This window comes from Parasteatoda tepidariorum, chromosome 2 (genome assembly GCF_982258835.1).
Source record: "Parasteatoda tepidariorum strain Cologne lab strain chromosome 2, Ptep-v5.0, whole genome shotgun sequence".
In the NCBI taxonomy this organism is placed as follows: Eukaryota; Metazoa; Arthropoda; class Arachnida; order Araneae; family Theridiidae; genus Parasteatoda; species Parasteatoda tepidariorum.
Window position 1 is genome coordinate 94,484,192 of NC_141756.1, and position 21,965 is coordinate 94,506,156.

A 21,965-nucleotide genomic window follows, 5' to 3' on the forward strand; every position below is an offset into this window, starting at 1 on the left:
GAAACTTAGCTTTTTATCGTAAAATTTTATTTTTGTTTCATGTTGTAACTTTAGCATGTTGGTAACTTAGAATTAAATTGATTTAACGTGATATTATGATACGAAGTTATATATCAATGCATGATAAACTTGATGTTGCTACTTAGCTTAAAAACTGTCTTTTATAGAAAAAAATATCTATAAATTCATTAATCTTTATAGATTATTTAAGATTTTTTAAAAATAAATATTTCTAAAAATAATTAAATCTAAAAAATGAAATATCAAAAAATCAAATCTTATTTCTAAAAAATAAAATACTTAAATAAAAACTTGTAGTTATAATTATATCCAATCATTATATTAGTTATTTTTATTCAAATATTCCAGCAAATTGTCTGGGAAAAAGATCGTACATTAAAAAAAAATTAAAAAAAAAATAACAGTAATTGCACTATTATTTCCCATTATACTTTTTAATACATAGAAAATAGTTAATGTGTTTCTCTGATAACCATTCTCCATGTTTGTAGCAGCTCATTTCATACACAACGAAAATCATTATTCAGTATATTTTATAAATGTTCAGTTTATGCACATATCAAAAACAAATTCAAAATTAAACTAGAAGCTTGTGAATTCAAATGTCTGACCAATAAAGAATTTTTAAATTATTGATGAAATAATGAAAAAAACTAATTTAATTGAAAATTAAAAATTATTTTGAAAAATTTTAGATGTCTTTCTTTGGTTAATTTTATTTTATAACCGTCGTTGAACAGCCGACCCAATTTTTGGATTTACGACTACTAATGTTCAACTCCGTAGCCTTGTAATTTTGAACCCAATCCGGAAGACAAGGGAACTCTTGGATCAAGTATTGGGAGAAATTTGCCTTCGTGGAGGACTTTTTGATGGAACCAACCCGCATTTGCGTTACACGGAGAGGAAAACCACGAGAACCTCCCACGGTTAGCCTAACGGCAAAGGGACTCTAACCCATGATCCGTCTACCACTGAGGATATTTCACATCAGCACTGTGGTCGGTGCAAGCTGGATGCGGAATTCGTATCGACCAGCCATCGCCGGGATCGAACCCCGGTTCACCTCATTGGAAGCGAATCCTCTATCCCCTGAGCCATCGCGGCTCTCTTTGGTTAATTAATCGCTAAAGAATTTTATTAAATCTGGATTCCACCAAGAGAAGGTCAATCATTTAGGATTCCGTAGTCGGAAAAAAAATGGGAACCGCTGAGCTTTTGTAGAATCAATAATTTCCACTCTTTAGGAGTATAGGGAATAAAAAAAAAGTTAGGAAACGTTTAAATATCTCGAGAAATATACACTGGTGTGCAAAACTTAAGCAACAAGTGCGTTTTTTGTCATAACTCTACAAGAAATCATCCGATTGACATGAGATTTGAATATGATGTACATTATTTTGTACTTAAACGATGGTAAAAGAATAATGGCACAGAAATGAATATAAAGCTTAAAGTAGGGTATGGAACAAAAAAAGGCTTTATTTGACATATAGTGGCGTTAAACATGATTGCCTGAAGAAGCGTAAGTACAAATGGCAGATGTTCCCTAGTATGGGATATGCCCGCCCCTTACTGTAATTGTTGCTTGGCATCGTCTCTCCATACTAAGCACCAGATTATCCCGGAGTTCTTGGGGTAAACGTCTCCATTCCTCCTTTAACGTATCTTTCAGCTGATGTGTGTTACCAGGAGGATACTGTCGTGTCGCAAGATGTCTCCCTAATGCATCCCACACATCCTCTATAGGATTTAGATCTGGAGAGTAAGCTGGCCAATCCATTCGTGTGATATCTTCACTTTCCAGTAGCTCTTGAACATTAGCAGTACGGTGTGACCGGGCATTGTCATCCATAAAAATGAAGTCTGGTCCAATGGCCCCTCGGAACAGACGCACATGGGGGAGGATTACCTCACTGCAGTAGCGGTCTCCAGTTACAGAACCTTGGTCGAAGATCTGAAGCTCAGTCCGCCCGTTCAACATAATGCCACCCCAGACGACAACTCCAGGACCACCGTAACGATCTCTTTCCGCGATGTTATTGGGATAAAATCGAGCTCCAACCTCTCTCCAGATCAACTGACGTTGAGAATCGCTTGTAGCACTAAAACGACTCTCATCCGTGAAGAGGACGCGACTCCATTGATGAGGTGTTCAGGTTTCGTGTTCTCTGCACCACTCTAAGCGGTGCCGCAGATGGCTAACTTTTAAAGGTATGCAGCTTTCAGGCCGTCTAGCAAATAAGCCACCTTTGTGGAGGCGTCTGGCCACTGTAAATCTTGATACTTGTTGTCCTGTGGCTGTGCACAGTTGCTGAGATATGGCGCTCGCTGACTGAAAACGGTTTCTTTTCGCCTGGAGGACAATGTAACGGTCATCTCTTGGTGTTGTTTTCCTTGGACGGCCACCACCAACCTTCCGAACAGCTGTACCAGTAGATTTAAAGGCATTCCAAGCACGAGAAACAACACTTTTGTTGATCCCGAACTCTTCGGCGAAACTGGTCACACTACGCCCCTCCTCAAGCTTCCCAATTATTCTTCCTCGAGTAAAGTCGTCTAAATGATTTCTTGAAGACATGTTTCACAAAACAAACCCCTTACACTTGCAGCTAATGTCTTTAACTACGGTGCTCTTCATCCTTTTATCACAGCTTTGACCTGCGCACGCCGACCCACATGGTTTACATACACTTACATCACCTACGACGTTTTATTTCTAAAATTTGCATACAAATAATCTTTCTACTGAATTACGTGCATATTATACTGCAATTTCATGGCTATCTTATTCTTTGTTGGGGAGCTGTGGCCGAAAAACCATTTGTTGCTTAAGTTTTGCACACCAGTGTACATTGGCTCGAAAAATGAAACTAGCCATATTCAATATTTTTTTAAAACCCACTCTCGGGGGATGGGGTGGTGGCATAAATTTAAAATCTTAAATAAAATAAGTAAAACTGAAAATATTTCAGTACTTTTTTTTCATTTTTTGAAAAAAAAAAATTACATTTTTAACGCCTGTTTTTATTTTGTTATTCCGATGGATCTCCAGATTCGTAAATTGCTCGTAATCTATTTAATTTTTATCCGTTACTGCGCAATCTATGAAGTAAAATGCATAAACTTACAACTTGAAAAGAGTTACCTTTTTTTTTAGAATCCGAATCTGCGATAAAATATAGGGGTTCATATTTAAAATTTCAGAGTTGCCCTTGACCAGGGATGGCGAACCAAAGGCACGCGTGCCATTTATGGCACCCGACACAATATTTCGGCCACGCAACCGATCACATTTGTTATTACACTATGAATTGTTATTACACTATGAAGCATATGTAACAATTAAATTAAAATGCACAAAAAACACTCAAAATAATGAGCAATTATTAATAAAAAAATTAACAATTAATGCTAAAAAAGCAATTAATAACCATAAAAACAAGTTAACAATAAATAACTGGAAAAAAATTAACAGTCCTGCCTAAACTAACATCTTACAACCTAATATAAGTTATTTGTCATCTAATCTGCAACAACAGAAGTCACACTGATGTTACTTTAAGTTGAATTACGCGTATAACTGAGACATAGCAAAATGTTTTTTTTTTTTTCAATGTAAATAAAGAGTTTTGAGTTGATAGTATTTAGTATTATTAATTATTTTCTCAATAATCACGAAGTCAAAATTATTTGACGGCACGTCTATGACCTCATTAAACAATTTTTTAGAAAAAATGGCACGTTGGTGTTTAAAGGTTCGCCACCCCTGCCCTAGACTATTTCCATTTTTTTTGATCCGATATATATTTGTATTTATCTGATCAAATATATTTGAGGCGATTTTTTTTTTACACGCAGTATATATGCTTTTATTGTAAAATAATTACTAGCAACATAAGTAGAATTTTAAAAAACTAACAGACTTACCTGATGATTAAGAGTTTTCACTTTTGTAAGAGTTTAGGTTTCATCACTTTATTTACCTTCTCAATTTTAAAATTTTACTTATAGAGACTTTTAAGTTAACTTATAGAGTATAGTTTATTTATAGAGGTAACTTAAATTTTGTGGTATTTCAAAGTAATTTTTTAATTTTTTCTTGGGTATAATGAAATATTCAGAAGATTTTGCCACACCTTTTATTTTTAAAATCCTAAGAAAAATCAGAAATACTACATTATATTACTTTAATAATAACGTGAAAATATCATTTTACTTACAAAAAACATATTATTTATTACTTTTCTTGTTGCTAAAAAAATCTTATTCCATTCAAAAGTAATTAACAACAAATTATTTTAAATTAGCTTTCAGCTCGAAATAAACTTCTTCTAACATAAAATTCTAAAAATTTCAAAAATGCTTCGAATCAAAATTCCTTTCCGAACAACAAACAAAAAATACTATAATAATATATTTCAATTACTAAGGAAACATCAAAATCCGTGAAATGTTTGAATTATATATAAGTGTGAATACTTTATCTGTTTTATACTCAGCAGATGGAATAAATTCCGCAAATAAACAATAAGAAGATATTTATAAGGTAACGTACTTTTTCGTAATATTTAACTCCTCGCAATTCCGAATTTAAAATAAAACTTTTAGGAAATGGCAGTGTCAATTTACCTTGGAATGAATTCCAATCAGTTCCCAAAGTGTTGGAACTATTTTCGCAAGAAGAAAAATTTCTCTGAGTTCTTTATCGTAAAGTTTAAACGAAAAAGAAGTGATGTGAAGTCAAGGTTTTGGAAGTTAGGAAGCTGTAAAGGTGACGCGCGTTTCTGGATCGGCAATTTATACTCAAATTTCACTTCTTTTTAAACTATTTAATTAAACAATTTATTTATTTTTCCCGATAGCTAAAGCTTTCAAAATTGTTTTCAAATAAATGGTAAACGCAATCTAAATTTAAAAGTGCTTTATAAAGCAAAATTTTCGAGGCTATTACGTTAAAGGGGGTCGTAAAAAAAAATCATCAAATCGAGGTGAGCGAATTCGGGATTATAAAGGCAACCTTTCCCCTCAACGTCAGTATAGGGAATATCGAAGACATTGGCACTTAACCTTAAAAAAACATTAGTGTAGGGTATACCTTTTAAATGTATATTGGGTAATGGCACGTAACCTTAAAGAAATCATCAGTGTAGGGTATACTGGACAAATGTATGCTGGATAATGGCATGTAACCTTAAAAAAATCATCAGTGTAGGGTATACTGGATAATGGCACGTATCCTTAAAAAAATAATCTGTGTAGGGTATACTGGATAATGGCACGTAACCTTAAAAAAATCATCAGTGTAGGGTATACTGGATAATGGCATGTAACCTTAAAAAAATCATCAGGGTGGGGTATATAGGACAAATGTATTCTGGATAATGGCACGTAACCTTAAAAAAATAATCAGTGAAGGGTATACTGGATAATGACACGTAACCTTAAATCATCAAGGTTGGGTATGACGGGCAATGGTACTCACATCCCTTGAGTAATTTTTATAACCCTCGTTGACCAGCTGACCGAATTCTGAGTTTTCAACGACTACTAATGTTAAACTCAGTAGCCTTGTAATTATGAACCCAATCCAGAAGACAAAGAAACTCATGGATCAAGTATTGATAGAAATCTGTCTTTTCTGGATGACTTTTTGATGGAACTAACCTGCATTTGCGTTACATGGAAAGAGAGCCACAAGAACCTCACATGGTTAGTCTAACCCACGGTATGAGTGCTCTAAACCATTAACCCTCTACCACTTGAGGATATTTTACGTTAGCACTGTGGTCGGAGAAATTTGCCTTCGTGAAGGACTTTTTGATGGAACTAACCCGCATTTGCATTACACGGAGAACAAAATCATCACGAAAACCTCCCATGGTTAGCCGAACGGAAAGGGGACTCTTACCCATGATCCACTGAGGATGTTTTATTCAGTACTTTGATCGGAGCGATCCGGGAGCAGAATTCTTATAGACCAGCCATCGCTGTGATCCAAACACGGGCCACTTCATTGAGAGGTGAGCGCTTTATCCCCTGAGCCACCGGGCCCCCTCGAGTAATCGGATGGGAACAGCGATTATTATTGACTGATTATTATGTTTGGTGCTTGATTTGGCAAAAAGCTTAACCATCGCCAAATTTTCTTAACAGCACAATTAAAATGTTTGTATAGTACAGAAATTGCCACATTTGCCTTTAAGTTTCAGTCACAAAAGCTTAGGTGTTTTACCCTTTCTGTAATATCACTCATCTTAGCCATCACAGCGAAAACATTCGCTCTTCAACTTTGGCAAATAATGGTTTCAGTTGATTTCCTTACTATCTATGAATTGATTTATAATTTCTTTTTATGTTAAAATCATATGTAAATTTAATAACAGATATAAAACGTGAAATATTTTTTTACAGTTAACCAAAATAAACATTAATTAAACCTGTTTAATTATGACAAGGCTGTGTTACATCAAAGTGAATGTCATGTTCGCCCAGATTAAACATGATTCGAAACGAAGTATGACCTTTGCAACGCTTCGTATTACCAACACCATCCATATAACATCAATATTTTCTGTGTTGTTATAGGAAACGAATATAGTTCCTTAAGAATAAAAAAAAAACGAATTAATTTGATAAATAAATAATTTGAAAAATAAAACGTCTAATTCTTACATGTTTAATTTTTTCTTGTTTTATGTTAGTATATTTTTTTAAAAACATAATCGCATTAAATTAACACTTGTCAATTACGTAATAGCCAGTAACGTGTGGTTTGTGGGTGCCAGAAGCTAACTTTTAAATTAGATACCACTCAAAAGAAGATAGTAATCACAAGACGGGATAACAAAATTGAAAGGAAAAATAGCCTTTTTAACAAAAAGAAAATTGAAAAAAAAAAACATGTACATAACAAATCTTAATGCATATTTTATATTCTTTTTTTTAAATACAAGTTTAAAAGATAATTCTACGATGGCCAAAAAATTTATTATATCTAGCAAAATATTTTTACCCTTAAATATTAGGATTATATATTGGTGATCTTTCCCTGTAGTATTTTAAGGTCCGAAAACTAATTAGTAAATTTTTATTAAATTTGCTATTAAATTATAATTATTAAATTTCCTATTAAATTATAATTATTAAATTTCCTATTAAATTATAATTATTAAATTTGCTATTAAATTATAATTATTAAATTTGCTATTAAATTATAATTATTAAATTTGCTATTAAATTATAATTATTAAATTTGCTATTAACTATTTTATAACCGCTATTGAACAGCCGACCCAATTTTTGGGTTTACGACTTCTATTGTTCAACTCCGTAGCCTTGTAATTTTGAACCCAATTCAGAAGACAAGGGAACTCCTGGATCAAGTATTTGAGAAATTTGCAGATCCTGGATCAAGTATTGGGAGAAATTGTGGAGGACTTTTTGATGGAGCTAACCCGCATTTGCGTTACATGGAGAGGAAGACCACGAGAACCTTCCACGGTTAGCCTGACAACAAAGGGCTCTAACCCATGTACCGTCTATCATTGAGGGTATTTCGCGTCAGCACTGTGATCGGTGCAAGCCGGATGCGGATTCGCATCGATCAGCCATCCCCGGGATTCGAACCCGGTTCACCTCATTGGAAGGCGAACGCTCTATCCCCTGAGCCATCGCAGCTCTGTTATTAACTATTATTAAATTTGCTTGGAAATCATAGTATTTTCTTCAGGAAATATTTTTGAGTCTGGTAATAAAATAATTCAGTGTTGATTGGACAGCACACTCAACCACTACTTCCGATTGAATAACAAAAACAAAATACCACCACCCAGGGATCATTTCTATTTCTGTAAGAGTGGTGAGCCGTCGTGAGGGTGGGGCAAGCACCCCATGCGGAGTCAGCGATTTTCCAATAAAACGGCCTTTAACGACCTGCCATTCTGTTTGGTAATTTCTTAATTAATAAAAAGTAATAATAATAGTAATAAAATAATAAAAGCTTTATTCTTGACTTTTTTATAGTTTAGGTAATTTTTTTTAAAGAAATAAAAGATTACATTACAATTGTGATCAACTACGGCTATGAGGAAAGTCTCCAAAGCAACGAGCGAGCCGTTAAAGGTCACTGGATTGTAAATTAGCTGCCGGCAATACTTTTTATATAAAAAAAAAATTATTTATAATTTTTTTTTAATAATTGAAATGAACAAATGAAACAGAAAAGAAGGTAGTAGTCTGCACATTTCTAAGTATCTAAAAAAGTGTTATATAAATCCAAATTAACTCTAAAAAAGTATTATATAAATCCAAATTATAGAATTACTAACTAAAATTTATTTAATGCATCATGATTTACTTTCTTAGAAATAACACAGAAAGATTTTAAAGGACTTGCTTGGTCTAACTACAATTCTGTGTAAGAAGGAGAAAGTTCTCTTTTCTGTAACTATTTCAATACATTTCTGTTATTTTGATCCCTCTGTTACTATTTTGTCCATGAAACATTTTAACACATCTGTTTTATTTTAAACGTGTGAGGTTTCAAGGACTGGGTTACACGGTGTGATTGAGAACACGAAACCAAAAGGCTTGCGTGGAGATTTGATAATTTTTTTCTTTTTTGTATAATTGTCTATTATGCAATGTATTATTTTAGAACAGCGTTTCTTTTGTGTAACATAAATAAAAGTCAGTTTTTTAAAACTGTGGGTCGTTAACCAGCAATTAATTAATTATAAGCTAATTTTTAGTGGGTCGTGACAAGAACTTAGAGGTATAAATGCATATTTCTGCATAGTTTTAAATATCGAAACAAGCTGAAATTGTCGAATGCTTAACAAACAATACAGTAAAGAAGTATTGTGGATTATATCACTAATTGTAAGTAGACCTAAATATCACAAGACTTAGTAAATTAAATACTCAATTAGGTCAACTAATTTAAAAAGTAAATATATTTTATTTTTTAAATAACGAAATATTAATTCCCTGTAACCCAGCGTCTAATCTATTGGATACTATTTAATATAATTTTATTTCTTTGGAAATGTTATTCCAAATATTTGATTTTCTGTTTACATACTTTAATTGAGCAATTGTCTGTGTAAAAATGTTATTGCTTTTACCCTAATTAATAGGAATTTTTAACTACAATAAAAAACAGTTATAGAAAATATTAGAAATTTGATTAAAATAACCTTTCACAAAATTTGATGGCACACAAAATGCTTATAGTTTGAGTGGTTTAGCTTTTGATTCATGAACAAAATGAGAAGTAATACACTAAACAAATTATACCACAAAATATAAAATGTGTTGAGAATCAAAATTTATCTTTTTTCATACAGTATTTAAAATAATTAAGGCGTTTTCATTATACTTAATTATAAAGAATTTTCTTGCAAATTTTTTACATCGCTTTTATGTGTTTGATTTATTCTAAGCTGCATATTTTTATGTATATTTGAAGCTTGGATTTTAGGAGGAAAACAACACCTTTCTTTTTTTAAAAACAATACGAAAACAGCATTTTTTTCTTTAAAAAAAAAAAAAAAACTGGAAATGCCCTTCTACTTTGCACATTAATACTTTGTTCCAAAATGATTGAAAATGGAGTTCGATATATCTTAAACATGATTTGATGTTGCCACTCTAACAAGAAAAATCCATGTCACGATAATGAGTCTTTGACCGACCTTCAGAATTTAGAACATTTTTGATGCCATGCAATCGAACAAAATGTGGATCAAAAAATGTTTATTCTCTTGTTTCCCCCAATATAGAACCAAAATGCGATATCTTTATTCCAAAAGAAGATAAATTTATATATTAAAAAAAAAGCATTATTTGATGAGAAATAAAATAATCTGCTGAGTATAAACAATGTAAAATATTTCGATGGAAAATTTCTGGGAATTTAGTTGTTTGATACATATTGAGCCGAAAAAATATCAACACAATAATGAATAAATTCAAACGAATTTATTTTAAGAAGACATTTTATTGCATAAAATGTTGTAATAAAAAAACCGTTATTTTTATGATAATTTTATAGTTTAAACGTTTTGCGTTCTTAATCGTTTGCAAAAATTTAACGGTTATAGTTATTCAAAAGAGTGATTATTTTACTCTAATAATCATATAAGTAAAATAAAATTAATAGCAATTAGTGAAAAAATATCACAAACACAAGCTCTTAGCTGGTTTCACCTTTTTCGGGGAAATACATGATCCACGACTCATTGGATTTTATTTTTCCTGTCTCTTTGATTCTAATTTTTTTTTTTTTTTCTGTTTGTACCAAATTAACATTCTGTCCCAAAAATAACCAACAATTTAAAAATTAAATAAAAGAAAAAAGGAAGAGATACAAATGAGCTTATTGGATTCTGTGTATTATTTGCATTTTACTCTCTCCCATCAAGTTTTAAAATTAGTTTTTAAGTTCGTCAATAGATGGAGCTGCGAAATTTGAAACAATAATTTCGAAATGACCACCATTGGCAGCGTGTTGAATAGATGCCCGTGTAAAATTTTTGGGTTGTAATGGTCAGATAGGCAGTAAAAAATGTTGCATTATTGTTTTTAATCATCAGTGTCACCAATTTATGAACCTCATGATAAATCTTGAATTTAGATGAGAATAAAACCGGTTTCCTCATTCGAAAGCAGCAAACCGTATTTTTCTTTTTCTGTTTTTCTTCAATTGATTTTTTTAAATCGTTGGTAATTTATAATATTGTTTGATTTCTCCACATTGAATACGTAATAACTTCTGCCTTTGACGCAGTAAAGCCGCTCCCGCCTCTTGTACCATTAATCTCTATAATTGTGACAGCTTACATAGCATGAAACTTAAAGTCCTATTTAAGAGGATTTTTATCTCCATACACAGCATAATTTTAAATCGCACACAACATAATTTCGAAGACTTCATCTTTGAAAATAGCATTTTGATGTGAAATAAATAAAACGTGTTTCTAGATGTTTTCATTGAAATATTTCGATTTACATGAAAACGTCATATCTCTAAGATTTGTTTTCATAGAAAACAAAAGTTATGACAAACCTTGTTTGAATAGAGTAATTTGAGTTTTATCAGAAAAGAAAATTTGAAAAAAAAAAAAATGGATGTAACTATTTTTTAATATACCTATTGTATTTTTTAGTATATCTTTGTATAATGATTTAATACTTGCCGTTTTGTATTATATTCAAGTTTTTTTTTTCCTTTCTGGAAAGCAATGATAACAATTAAATAATAAAATAATAATCCTTATAGGTTTTGGTTATTGAACTTCATAAGCATGTGCACCACATGTTGGAGAAAAAAAACACATTTTAATGTAGCTTTCACAATTATACTAGTATTTATTCTTATTTAATTATTAATATAACTATTACTTATTTTTATTTAATTACTAATTCTAACCTAATTTTTTTCAATTTAATAGCTAATATTTTTCGAACTAAATTTTTCCGAATCATTCAGTGCTTCTGCTTACTATGAAAAACTCAGATTGAATAAAATTAAATTTATCAAAATGTTAAGAATTATGGATTTTTTGATAAAAATATAAGTAATTTTTAAACTATATAATGAAACAAAACCAACATTATTTTAATATGCGCAGTGAATTTTTTTTCACGAACGAAAAAAAAAAAAAAAATTCAAGCAGACATATAAAAAACGTACATTAGAGTAACAGTAAAATAATAATAGTAATTGAATAATATCTTGAATCAGATTTTTTCATTCACGTGCGAGATTGAATGATTATTATTAATATATTTCATTTCTACAAATTCCATTTGTTTTAGGCTTAAGATATTTACATTAGATATGTTCGATTAAGTTAGGCTTAGTAATGTTCTATGCTAATAAATGAAACAACTACACAACGGTTAATTTCAGTATATGAATGAAAACGGTGCCCCAGCTTTCACAGGGAAATGGCTTTATCCTTATCACTATAGCAACAAATCTCTGACTTAAACAGACATTAAATCTGAACTTCTGTGATTGACGCAGTTCCTCTGGAACTAAATGTGGTCACTGGTCACTAACCCTTCTTGCAAACAAGCACGAGTTTAAGACAAATCGATTTGAACTTCTTGAAAACATTTCGCGATATTACTTAGAAATCGCTTGATATGCGTCAAAAGCACCTTTTCTTGATAAGTAAATTTTTACTTGTGAGAAATTGAGCTGTGTTAAAGTTAAATTTTTCAGAAAGAGAAAATCTGAAAATTCCAACATTTCCTGTGCATTATTATTATTTTTTTTAAATTTCGATAATAGCTTGCAAAAAAATTAAAATTTTTGTTTTGTTTCTAACTGTATTTAGTTTAAAATTCTATAAACTATAACCTATTTTAGTAAAACTTTTCCTTCTGTAAACTCTTAGCCGATAGATGTCCAACAATCTACAGCAGTAAGGAATGATACACCAAGTAGAATTCGTATTATTTAACCAATTTTTAGAAAAAAACTTTTTTTACAGCACATAGAAAAAAATAAAAAAAATCATGGTCTAATAAAAACATTTCTCACTATTATCGGGGATCTCTCATTGGTCGGAAAAATCACATGATCGGATCCTGGATTAGAAAATCCAGAAACTGTTATCAGTTTAAAATTTTATTTGTAAATTATTTATCATTCATTTAGTAGTATTAATCAGCAATATTTATTTATCAGCCCTTCTTATTTTTATTTTTACATTTTTGATTTTCATCATCATTTAAAATTGAAGGCGTTCCTTTATTATATTTATAAAAAAGCGCTATCATATCATTTTATTATACAACATTTGGTGATAGAGACATTTAGTTACTGTTAAGGGAGCCGTGATGGTTCAGGGGAAACAGGGTTCAAATCCCAGCGATAGCTGGACGATACGAATTCCGCATTCAACTTGCACCGACCACAATGCTGAGGTATAATATCCTCAATGGTAGACGGATCATGGGTTACAGTCCCCTTGCCATCAGGCTAACCGTGAAAGATTTTTCTGGTTTTCCTCTCCATATAGCGCAAATGCGGGTTAGTTTTATCAAAAAATCCTCCACGAAAGCAAATTTCTCCCCAATTCTTGATCCAAGAGTTCCCTTGTCATCTGGATTGGGTTCAAAATTACAAGGCTACGGAGATGAACATTGGTAGTCGTAAACCCGAATTCGGATCAGCTGTTAACGACGATTATAAAACAAAATAACTGTTAAGCAGGTAAATATTTTATACGAATTTTTATTATAAATTTTATGTTAAACTGTGTTCAATCAACGTATGCAGTTAAAATACTGCATACAAAATAGTTATTTAAACTTTTAAAGCAATATTAACTATTGTCGTTATTGCTAACATACTTCTTTAATGAAAAATCGAAAAATATTTAAGAAGTTTCTATAGTAATCAAAAACTAAATAACGATTTAAAATCAAATTCGAATGAAGTTGGAATAGTAGCTGAACAAAATTATTAGGTTTAAATTTTACCTCCATAAAAGCGGAAACTAAATCTGTGTTAATATGATGAAGCATTTTGGAATCATTTTATTGTTTAAGTTTTTCTTAACAATCTGTCATCAATAAATAAAAATTATTGCCAAGCAATCGTGGGGACCCGTGAGCGAAACGAGCAAAAGGTGAAATATAAATAAAAATTTAAACAACAGGCATTTTCGTGACATTGTCTCTCGGATAGTAAGAAATATAAGGAAAATGAAAAATCCCCGCAAATTTATTGTTCAGTTTTTAAGAAAGGTAATTATTAATTTGAATCACACACATGAATTTGTTTGGAAAGAAATGTTAAAGTTGATTTTCACTTTAATTTTTTTAAAAAAAAGATATTTATTAATTTGAAACACATTAAAAAAAAAGATCGGATTTGTTTAGAAAGCAATGAGTTTTTTTTTTTAAAATAGATTTTGACTTTTTCTCATTTTTTAAAAAAAATCTTTATTAAATGTAAAATATAGTTGTCTTTCTAAACAAGTATTACCTCTACACCAAAATTTCGAAATAGTTACGCCACTGACCGTGTTTATGTACTTTAAAAACTTGTTGAAAATATTTTCATGTTTGTTATTTAAAAAACGCAAGTAATACGATCCCTTGAATTTTTAAATACGAGACGTAAACTCTTGAATTTCAATCTCACTTGTGAAACTAGTAGCAACGAAATATATTTACAATTGTTTGAAAAGGAGATTAGAGAAATGCCAGGTAAACATTTATGTTTACAAAGCACTTATCTTTTACGCTACTCTGGTAGCTTTCATATTTTGAAACCTTTAAGATCAAACGCTGAATAAAATTATTGCTGATTTTAAACACTTCAATCCGCTTTCAAATAAATCAGAGATACAATGTACATTTCCGTTTTCACATACAAAAACTAACCTTTGTGTCTAAAAGAACAGAAACGAATGAATGAAATGTAAATAAATTTCCTTCCCTAACTTAAATTCATTTAATTTATTGCGACTTAATAATATTTTCGATTTCGTTTTTAATTTATTATTCATCTGTAATTCATACATATCTTTAGCAAAAAAACTTGATCAAAATTCATTTTAATGTTTAAATTTGTTTTTAACAACAAAAATTTTGAAAGTTATATTCAACGAAATTTATTTTTTAATTTGCAGAATTAATTTTTAATATTTAAGTAATTTTATCATTTATATTAAATTTGATAATTTTGTTAACACTTTTTTAGACCCCAAGTATTTTATGAAAGTATTAATTAATGAATAGTTTTGGTTTATTAATGGATGGTTTTGGTAAAGATTTTATTAAAATTTATTATGATATTACATTGAATTCTAAAAGAGAGTGTGTTGAAATTATATTGATGGAATGTTAGTAGAGCGTATTTCAAACCATCATTACATCATTTTTCAAAATTTACAGTTTTATTTTTATTATAACCGTCTTTGAAGAGCTGACCCAATTTTTGGGTTTACGATACTAATGTTCAACTACGTAGCCATGTAATTTTGAACCCAATCTAGAAGACAAGGGAACTCCTGGATCAAATATTGGGAGAAATTTGCCTTCCTGGAGGACTTTTTGATGGAACTAACCCGTATTTACGTTACATAGAGAGGAAGACCACGAGAACCTCCCATGGTTAACCTGACGGCAAGGGGACTCTAACCCATGATCCGTCTACCAATGAAGATATTTCACGTCAGCACTGTGGTCGGTGCAAGCCGGATGCGGAATTCTTATCGACCAGACATGGCTGGGATTCGAACACGGTTCTCCTCATTCCAAGGCAAACGCTCTATCCCCTGAGCAATCGCGGCTCTCATTACATAACTTATAAAGAAAAACGTCGCATCAAAAAACTTCAGCAAACTTATGTCTTTTTTTCAAGCATAAAGCAACGGATCTAGTACTTTTTCTTGCCACAAGATAGTAACCGATTGGTACGTTTGCCAGACAGGTCCGTTTTTGCCGAACAACTCATTTAATCGACAATGCATTTTCCCGACAAATAAAATTTTTTAAAATATCGTGAGAAAAAAACTAAAAGGAGAAAACAGAATAAAAAAAGGGGGAAAAATTTAACAAAAGTAGAATAAATTTAAAATGCAGAATAAATATAAGATATTATTAAACAAAAAGAATTGAAAAAATAAATAAATAAAAGATCAACCCGCATATGTCAGGAAAATGGACATGTCAGGTAAATAAATTGTCGTATAGTTTGTCGTATAATAAATGTATAGTTTGTCTAAAATAAAAACTCCCCTAGCCATTAATCTGGACCTGTAGCGGTGACTATGGTAACGAGGTATAACTATTTCATGTAGGGGTGTAGGGTCATTGTTTAGAGCAGATTTCGGCTCTGGTCAGTGAGAGAAAGGAAATCTTTTTCTTCGATCTATTGTGTTAGCCCTAGAGTGAAGAGAAGCTACTAAACTCAGTGGCGCGACAGCCCATAGAGGGCCAAGGCCTACTGGGCCCATCTCAGTTTTCCTGACCTTGGGCTCTGGGGAGCAGGAGCAACTGTTCCGGTAAGGTGGTCAGCCGAACGCTAAACCCCCAGTGTTTAATTTAAAAGCATGCTTGGTACTCATTTATCGACCCACTCATTTATCGAAGGGATGAAAGGCTGAGTCAACCTTGCCCGGCACGAGGATCAAACCCAGGACCTGGGGCTCGGGAGCGCGAAGCGCTACCACTCAGCCACCGAGAAGCTACCCTCCCTGAAATTCGCTATTCTTGTTTCCATAGCAGCAGACGACCTCGGACTTTGTGGCGGGGGGAGTTCTTACCGTAGGCAAACTATATATATATATACATCGGGCTACCGAGTATAGGGTGAGTGACTGAGTCCACAAGCAACATCAGAAGCTCAAATGAAAATGTGTTCCATTATATTTGCCCGTTTAGAAAAAAATAAGTCTGAAGCTTTTGAGGATTAGTGTTTGAATGAACTTGAAATTATTAGCAAATGTTGATCAAATTGGTTGATATTTTTATCATTATTATTGATGAATCATCAAATTTTAACAATGATTAATAAAATTGCAAAAATGACTAAATAAATAAGTAAGCAAAATTTAGCTCGAAAATGACTTATTCGATTACAAAAATAACGGCTCACATGAAGGGTGCATAGAATTATTTAAATTCCTTTCGAAATTGTTAAATTTCTAAATTATTCTTATTAATAATTTCGTGTTCTTCAAATTTGAAACTAAAGTATCACAAAAGTATGTCAATGAAAATGTAAACTTTATAATATAAATGAAGGAAATCATTTTTTGAATGTAACGTAATTTGTCCCAATTTCTTAGCCTACAATTTACTCAACTTCTTAATCAAAATACATATTGATTATCACACACATGACCAAAGTACAATAACTTACCGAACTGTCTATCAAAATAGGTAACGGTGCTAGCAGAAAAGGTAACATACATCCTAACACAATTTTCCAGTGATAACGAAGAATAGATAGAAGGAACTTGATTACAGAGAGCATCTTTTCTTGAGAGCATCAGATGAAGAGGAGGATTTTCAATAGAAAGATGCGATAAGTTCCCTTCCGTTTTAAAGCAAGTTTACGATTCGGTAGATAATATTTCGAAGAATAAAATAATACCGTAAAATATGACGTAATAAATTCAAATAAGATTTAAAATGAAGAGCAAAGTATGAAGTTGTTTGCACAGTTGTATAGAAACATTTTATAGCTCATAGCGTGATTGCGTATTCCAGAAAATGTGAGGTGTATATTAAACGTAATTGTATTGTTGTTCTATTGCAAATCCTTAACGCAAAGGCATTTTGTCACACACACTATTTCCAAACTATTTTTTTCTTTCCTCCAAGGTCAAGGTATCTATTTCAATTTTAGAAATATAAGACCTCACCCTCACACAAATTAATAAGTAGTATTAGCAGCATTACTACTTTATTTACATCACACTATAGAGTTGCACAATGGGCTATTGGCGACTTTCTGAAAAACGTACCTGAAGTTTCGAAGACAGGCCATCGCAATTTTGATACTCTGCAAAGAGAATGCCTTCCCGGGTTTGGTAGCCCGACAACCTGCGCATGAAGTCGAACATTTTACGTTAGAACAGTTTAACCAGGACCGATACCAAGCACCCTTTGACCTTCCGCTGGCTGATCAAAATTATCACCCATTCGCTCACTGAATGCTGCGAGTGATGCTTGACTTCAGTGATATACTAGAAACCATTTCTTTACAATCAGTCCGTCGCCAATTGCCCATTGTGCAGCTCTAGTGCGACGTAAATGAACTACAACTTTGCAATCAGTTCACTGTGGGACCAAGAAATGATCTGTAAAGTTCCATTAGCAGCTGTGCGCACACATCTCCGAAGACTGACCAAGAACCCTGCCTCGTTATTCAAGGTTCTATTTTTAATGAACATGGGAAACCTACCTGGCTGAAAGGCATTGCTGTTCGGCCATACGCTCTGTTGCGTAGAGGTAAAGGGTTCGAATTCCGCTGTAATCCTGTATGTATGTGCTGTCTTCTAAATTGTTGTTTGTCCCGCAGTGGACTGATCGTTAAGACACGGTTCCCAGCAGATCACCGAAGTCAAGCATCACTGGCTACGGTCAGTGTGCGGGTGGGTGACCACTTGGATCAGTCTGCGTAGGGACCGAGGGTGTGCGGTATTGGTCCTCGTTAAACTGTGCTACCGTAAAGTGCTCGACTTCGCGCGCAGGTCGTCGGGCTACCGAAGCGGGGGTGCCATCCCCTCCGCAGAGGATCAAAATTGTGATGGCATGTCTTCGGATCATCCTCCGGGGTGTTTCCCAGACCGTCGCCAATAGCCCATTGTGCAGCTCTAGTGCGACGTAAATTAACAACAACAACTAAATTGTTGTTTGTTTTTAAATTAGACAAGGGTTAAGCCGTTCTTTGTATTGCGAGCACAAGCCTGCCTATGAATGTGTAACTAACAAATAAACAGCCTGGGTAGAAATACTGCATAATTTTGATGGCAGTCAGACTACGGGATCAGCGCCTGAGCTGGTACCCCTTTCTCAAAATTTCCACACCATAAACAACTAAAGGGCCTTCAAACCCGAGATTTAGCGTGTACCTTGCTGCGTATTTATGTCGGTTGTTTAGTTGACTTCCAGGATCGAATTCACTACCTCCAGCTCTCTTCCAGTAGAGAAGCTGGTGCCAAGTAAACAGCGTTAGTTTAAGATTTAAAATCATTAATATGACGATTTTTTGGTTGACGTTGCACTAATGTGCAATTGACAACGGCCTATGATTCATTTTTAGTGATAATCCAACGAAATTACGTACACTAAAATACGACGTCTTAAATCTAAAAGCAAATAGTATTAATAATCATTGATCTCCACACCACTCTTCCCAACTTCCCGAATATATACGTCTATTTCCTCTTCGAAATTGCCTAGGACATTACGTTAGAGTGGATAGTGTGATGCGATGAGACATCCAACCCTTCATTACGTCAAATCGAACCCTGACCCATGCCTTGGTAAATAAAAAATAAAATAATTATTGTTATTATTTTTTCTTCGTGGTACGGTCCCGCAGTGGATGATCGTTAAGACACGTTTCCCAGCAGATCTCCGAAGTCAAGCATCACTGGCTGCGGTCAGTGTGCGGGTGGGTGACCACTTGGATCAGTGCACGTAGGGACTGAGAGTGTGCGGTATGAGTCCTCGTTAAACTGTTCTACCGTAAAGTGCTCGACTTCGCGTGCAGGTCGTCGGGCTACCAAAGCGGGGGTGCCATCCCCACCGCAGAGGATCAAAATTGTGATGGCATGTCTTCGGATCATCCTCAGGGATGTTTCCCAGACCGTCGCCAATAGACCATTGTGCAGCTCTAGTGCTACGTAAATGAACTACAACTACTATAATCTTCGTGGTACGAAGTTAAAAATCTGTGGTTATGCATAAACTTATATTGTTGTTACAATACAAACACACACTTAAACGAGGCCAAGCAATTTTTTCTTAAGTCTATTGTGAAACACTAAAATGTTGGGCAATTCCGGTTAATGTCAACGATATGGTCGACACCTGAGCAGGTATACTCATTTCAAATTTATGTGGATTAATAGCATAGCATAGCGTCGCGCCATCTGAGTGTAGCGTTTAAAGCTACGCACAGGTGGAACTAGCGTAGTGATTTTTCGTAATAAGACGTCAGGGTTACTAGTTCTGATATATTTTTATGCCTAAACAAACCGAAATAAAAAAATAGTGCGTGGAGTCCCTCCGCGCGGAAGAAGTTAAACTTCGCAACCTGCGACGTTAATCGTAGAAGAATCAGCAGTCGTAGAAGGATCACTAATTCTATTCAACGACTCTTTTTCCTGCTCCGCTCGCTTCCGTGCTCTGTAATCACGGTAATATTGTGCATTTTTCCCTCGTGGACCTCTTGAACCAGTGCTTGTGGTTGCCTCATCGTCTCGCCATGGAAAATGTATTTGTATTAATAATGTATGTGAATGCGTCATAATGTAATTTCAGAAGAGAAAACCTAACAATCAATTGATATTCACAAGAGACGTACCTTGACATAACCTTAAATCCGTCGCATTGTCCGTGGGATTGTTTTCACTCATTTTTTACAATTGTTATCCACTAAATTTGAAAATAAAAAATACTACCCTATTAAATTATATGTGTATCAAAACAAACTAAAAACATATTTATAGAAAAACAAAAGTTTTATGACTTTTATTATTTTTATGCTAGTGAGAACCAAAACAATATGGAAATGTATGAAGGAAAACTGGATCCTACCACGTGATTTCCCGGCCAATAAAAATGTAGCGTTAAACGTTTAACGTAACCTTGTTGGAAGTCGCATAAGAAGTAAAACTTCAATAAAATAAAAAAACACATCATATTTTAATGCTGTAAGGTTCACAGTATGACAGGTGCTATTTGCCATTGAATTTATAAATCTATTTAACTTAAGCCAAAAACGTAAAACATTGCACTTTATTTATGTCGTGGTATTAATATCCTTAGATCAACGGCTCACGACCATTCAGAATTGATAAAATACGGAAAAATCTTTTGACAAAATTACGTCTAAATTTAAACACAATCGCAATAATAATCTACTTTAAATATCTAGCCTGTTCTTACATCATCTCGTAAACATAACACACGCGGAGGGATGTATCAAAAATTTTCAAAATTCCGTTCCGGTTTAGAATCTTATTGTTCTAACTCAGTTTTCCATCCATACACATGAGGTGATACATTGATTTATCGTGCACTTGTATACATATCTCTTAACTCTACGATTCAGCACAGAAATGTGTGAGCAACATTATAACTGATTTCGTTACTTGTATTGCAATGCGAAATAAATCGTTTTAGAATCCGACAGGCAGAACCAAAAATTATAATTATTCTCGTTGTTAACCAGCCTACTCTATTTTTATCAAAAAAACAAAAGAATAGTTCATTTTTCTTTTTATATAATATTTGATATAATGATCGAATCTTCACGTTCTAGGACGATATGGTGACCTCATATTTGCTAATTAATTAGTGCAGACGATATTTTAGGTTACAAAATCCGACACAAAAACACACTTCCTCTCAATAAATATACATTTTTTTCGACTTATTTGGATTTCTGACTATCAAAATATAGAGGCTAACAGCAATCTGGGAAATATGGTCCCAAGTTTAGTCAGGCGAGCGGTTCGAAGTTTTAGAAGTTTGGACCCCTTAAGATTTATTTTACTTTTTGCTTATTTCACTATATCTCAAGAACCTTTTAAGCGAATTGAAACATTTTTACGCAGTTATAAAATTTGCTTATCCAAAGATAATTCCTTGCGAAATATAACTTTTAGTAATTATTTATAATTTTACTTAATAACAGTCGAAAAAAAAAGTTGAATTGTAGGGTACACAATTTTTAAAATATTTAAAAAAAATGCAATTTCGAATAGCAAAATACAAAATTTGCGCGAAATCGGTCGAATATTTACTGAGAAATCTTATTTTAAAAATACTTTTTAAAAATTCGATTCGAGCTTTGGGCAGCTCTCCTGACCAAATTATTGGGACCATATTTCCCAGATTACGGCTACTCCCTATATTTTAAAGGTCAGAAATCCGAATCCGCCAAAAAAAAAAAGGTATGTTTATTCGAAGAAAGTATGTTTTTGTGTCTGATTTCGTAACTTAATACATCGTTTTGCACTAATTAATTAACATATTTGAGGTCATCCCCTTCAACCTTCCAGATTGAGACCTAATACGTAAGCTCGTATTTTACATTAAACCGATCATAAGATCAAAAGTTATTCAGTGTGGTCCGCTTTTTACTTTGCGCACTGTACACAAAAAATTCTACAATTTTGAAACTAAAGACGAGAGATTATATAATTTATAAATTAATTTCATCATTAGCTGGT

The 21,965-nt window shown here is 33.0% G+C and overlaps 1 protein-coding gene across 2 annotated transcripts in view; it reads right to left on the reverse strand.

The window, feature by feature from the left end:
* Positions 1–17,110, reverse strand: part of LOC107440478 (Na(+)/citrate cotransporter) — a 78,824-nt gene extending 61,714 nt beyond the window's left edge. Inside the window, exon 1 of one of the 2 annotated variants that reach the window (XM_087157768.1) lies at positions 16,916–17,110. In XM_087157768.1, coding sequence (XP_087013894.1) covers positions 16,916–17,029 — 114 coding nt within the window. In that variant the 5' untranslated portion in view covers positions 17,030–17,110. The remainder of the gene's footprint in view (positions 1–16,915) is intronic. The other variant, XM_087157771.1, reaches the window with a different exon arrangement.
* Positions 17,111–21,965: the final 4,855 nt, after the last annotated feature.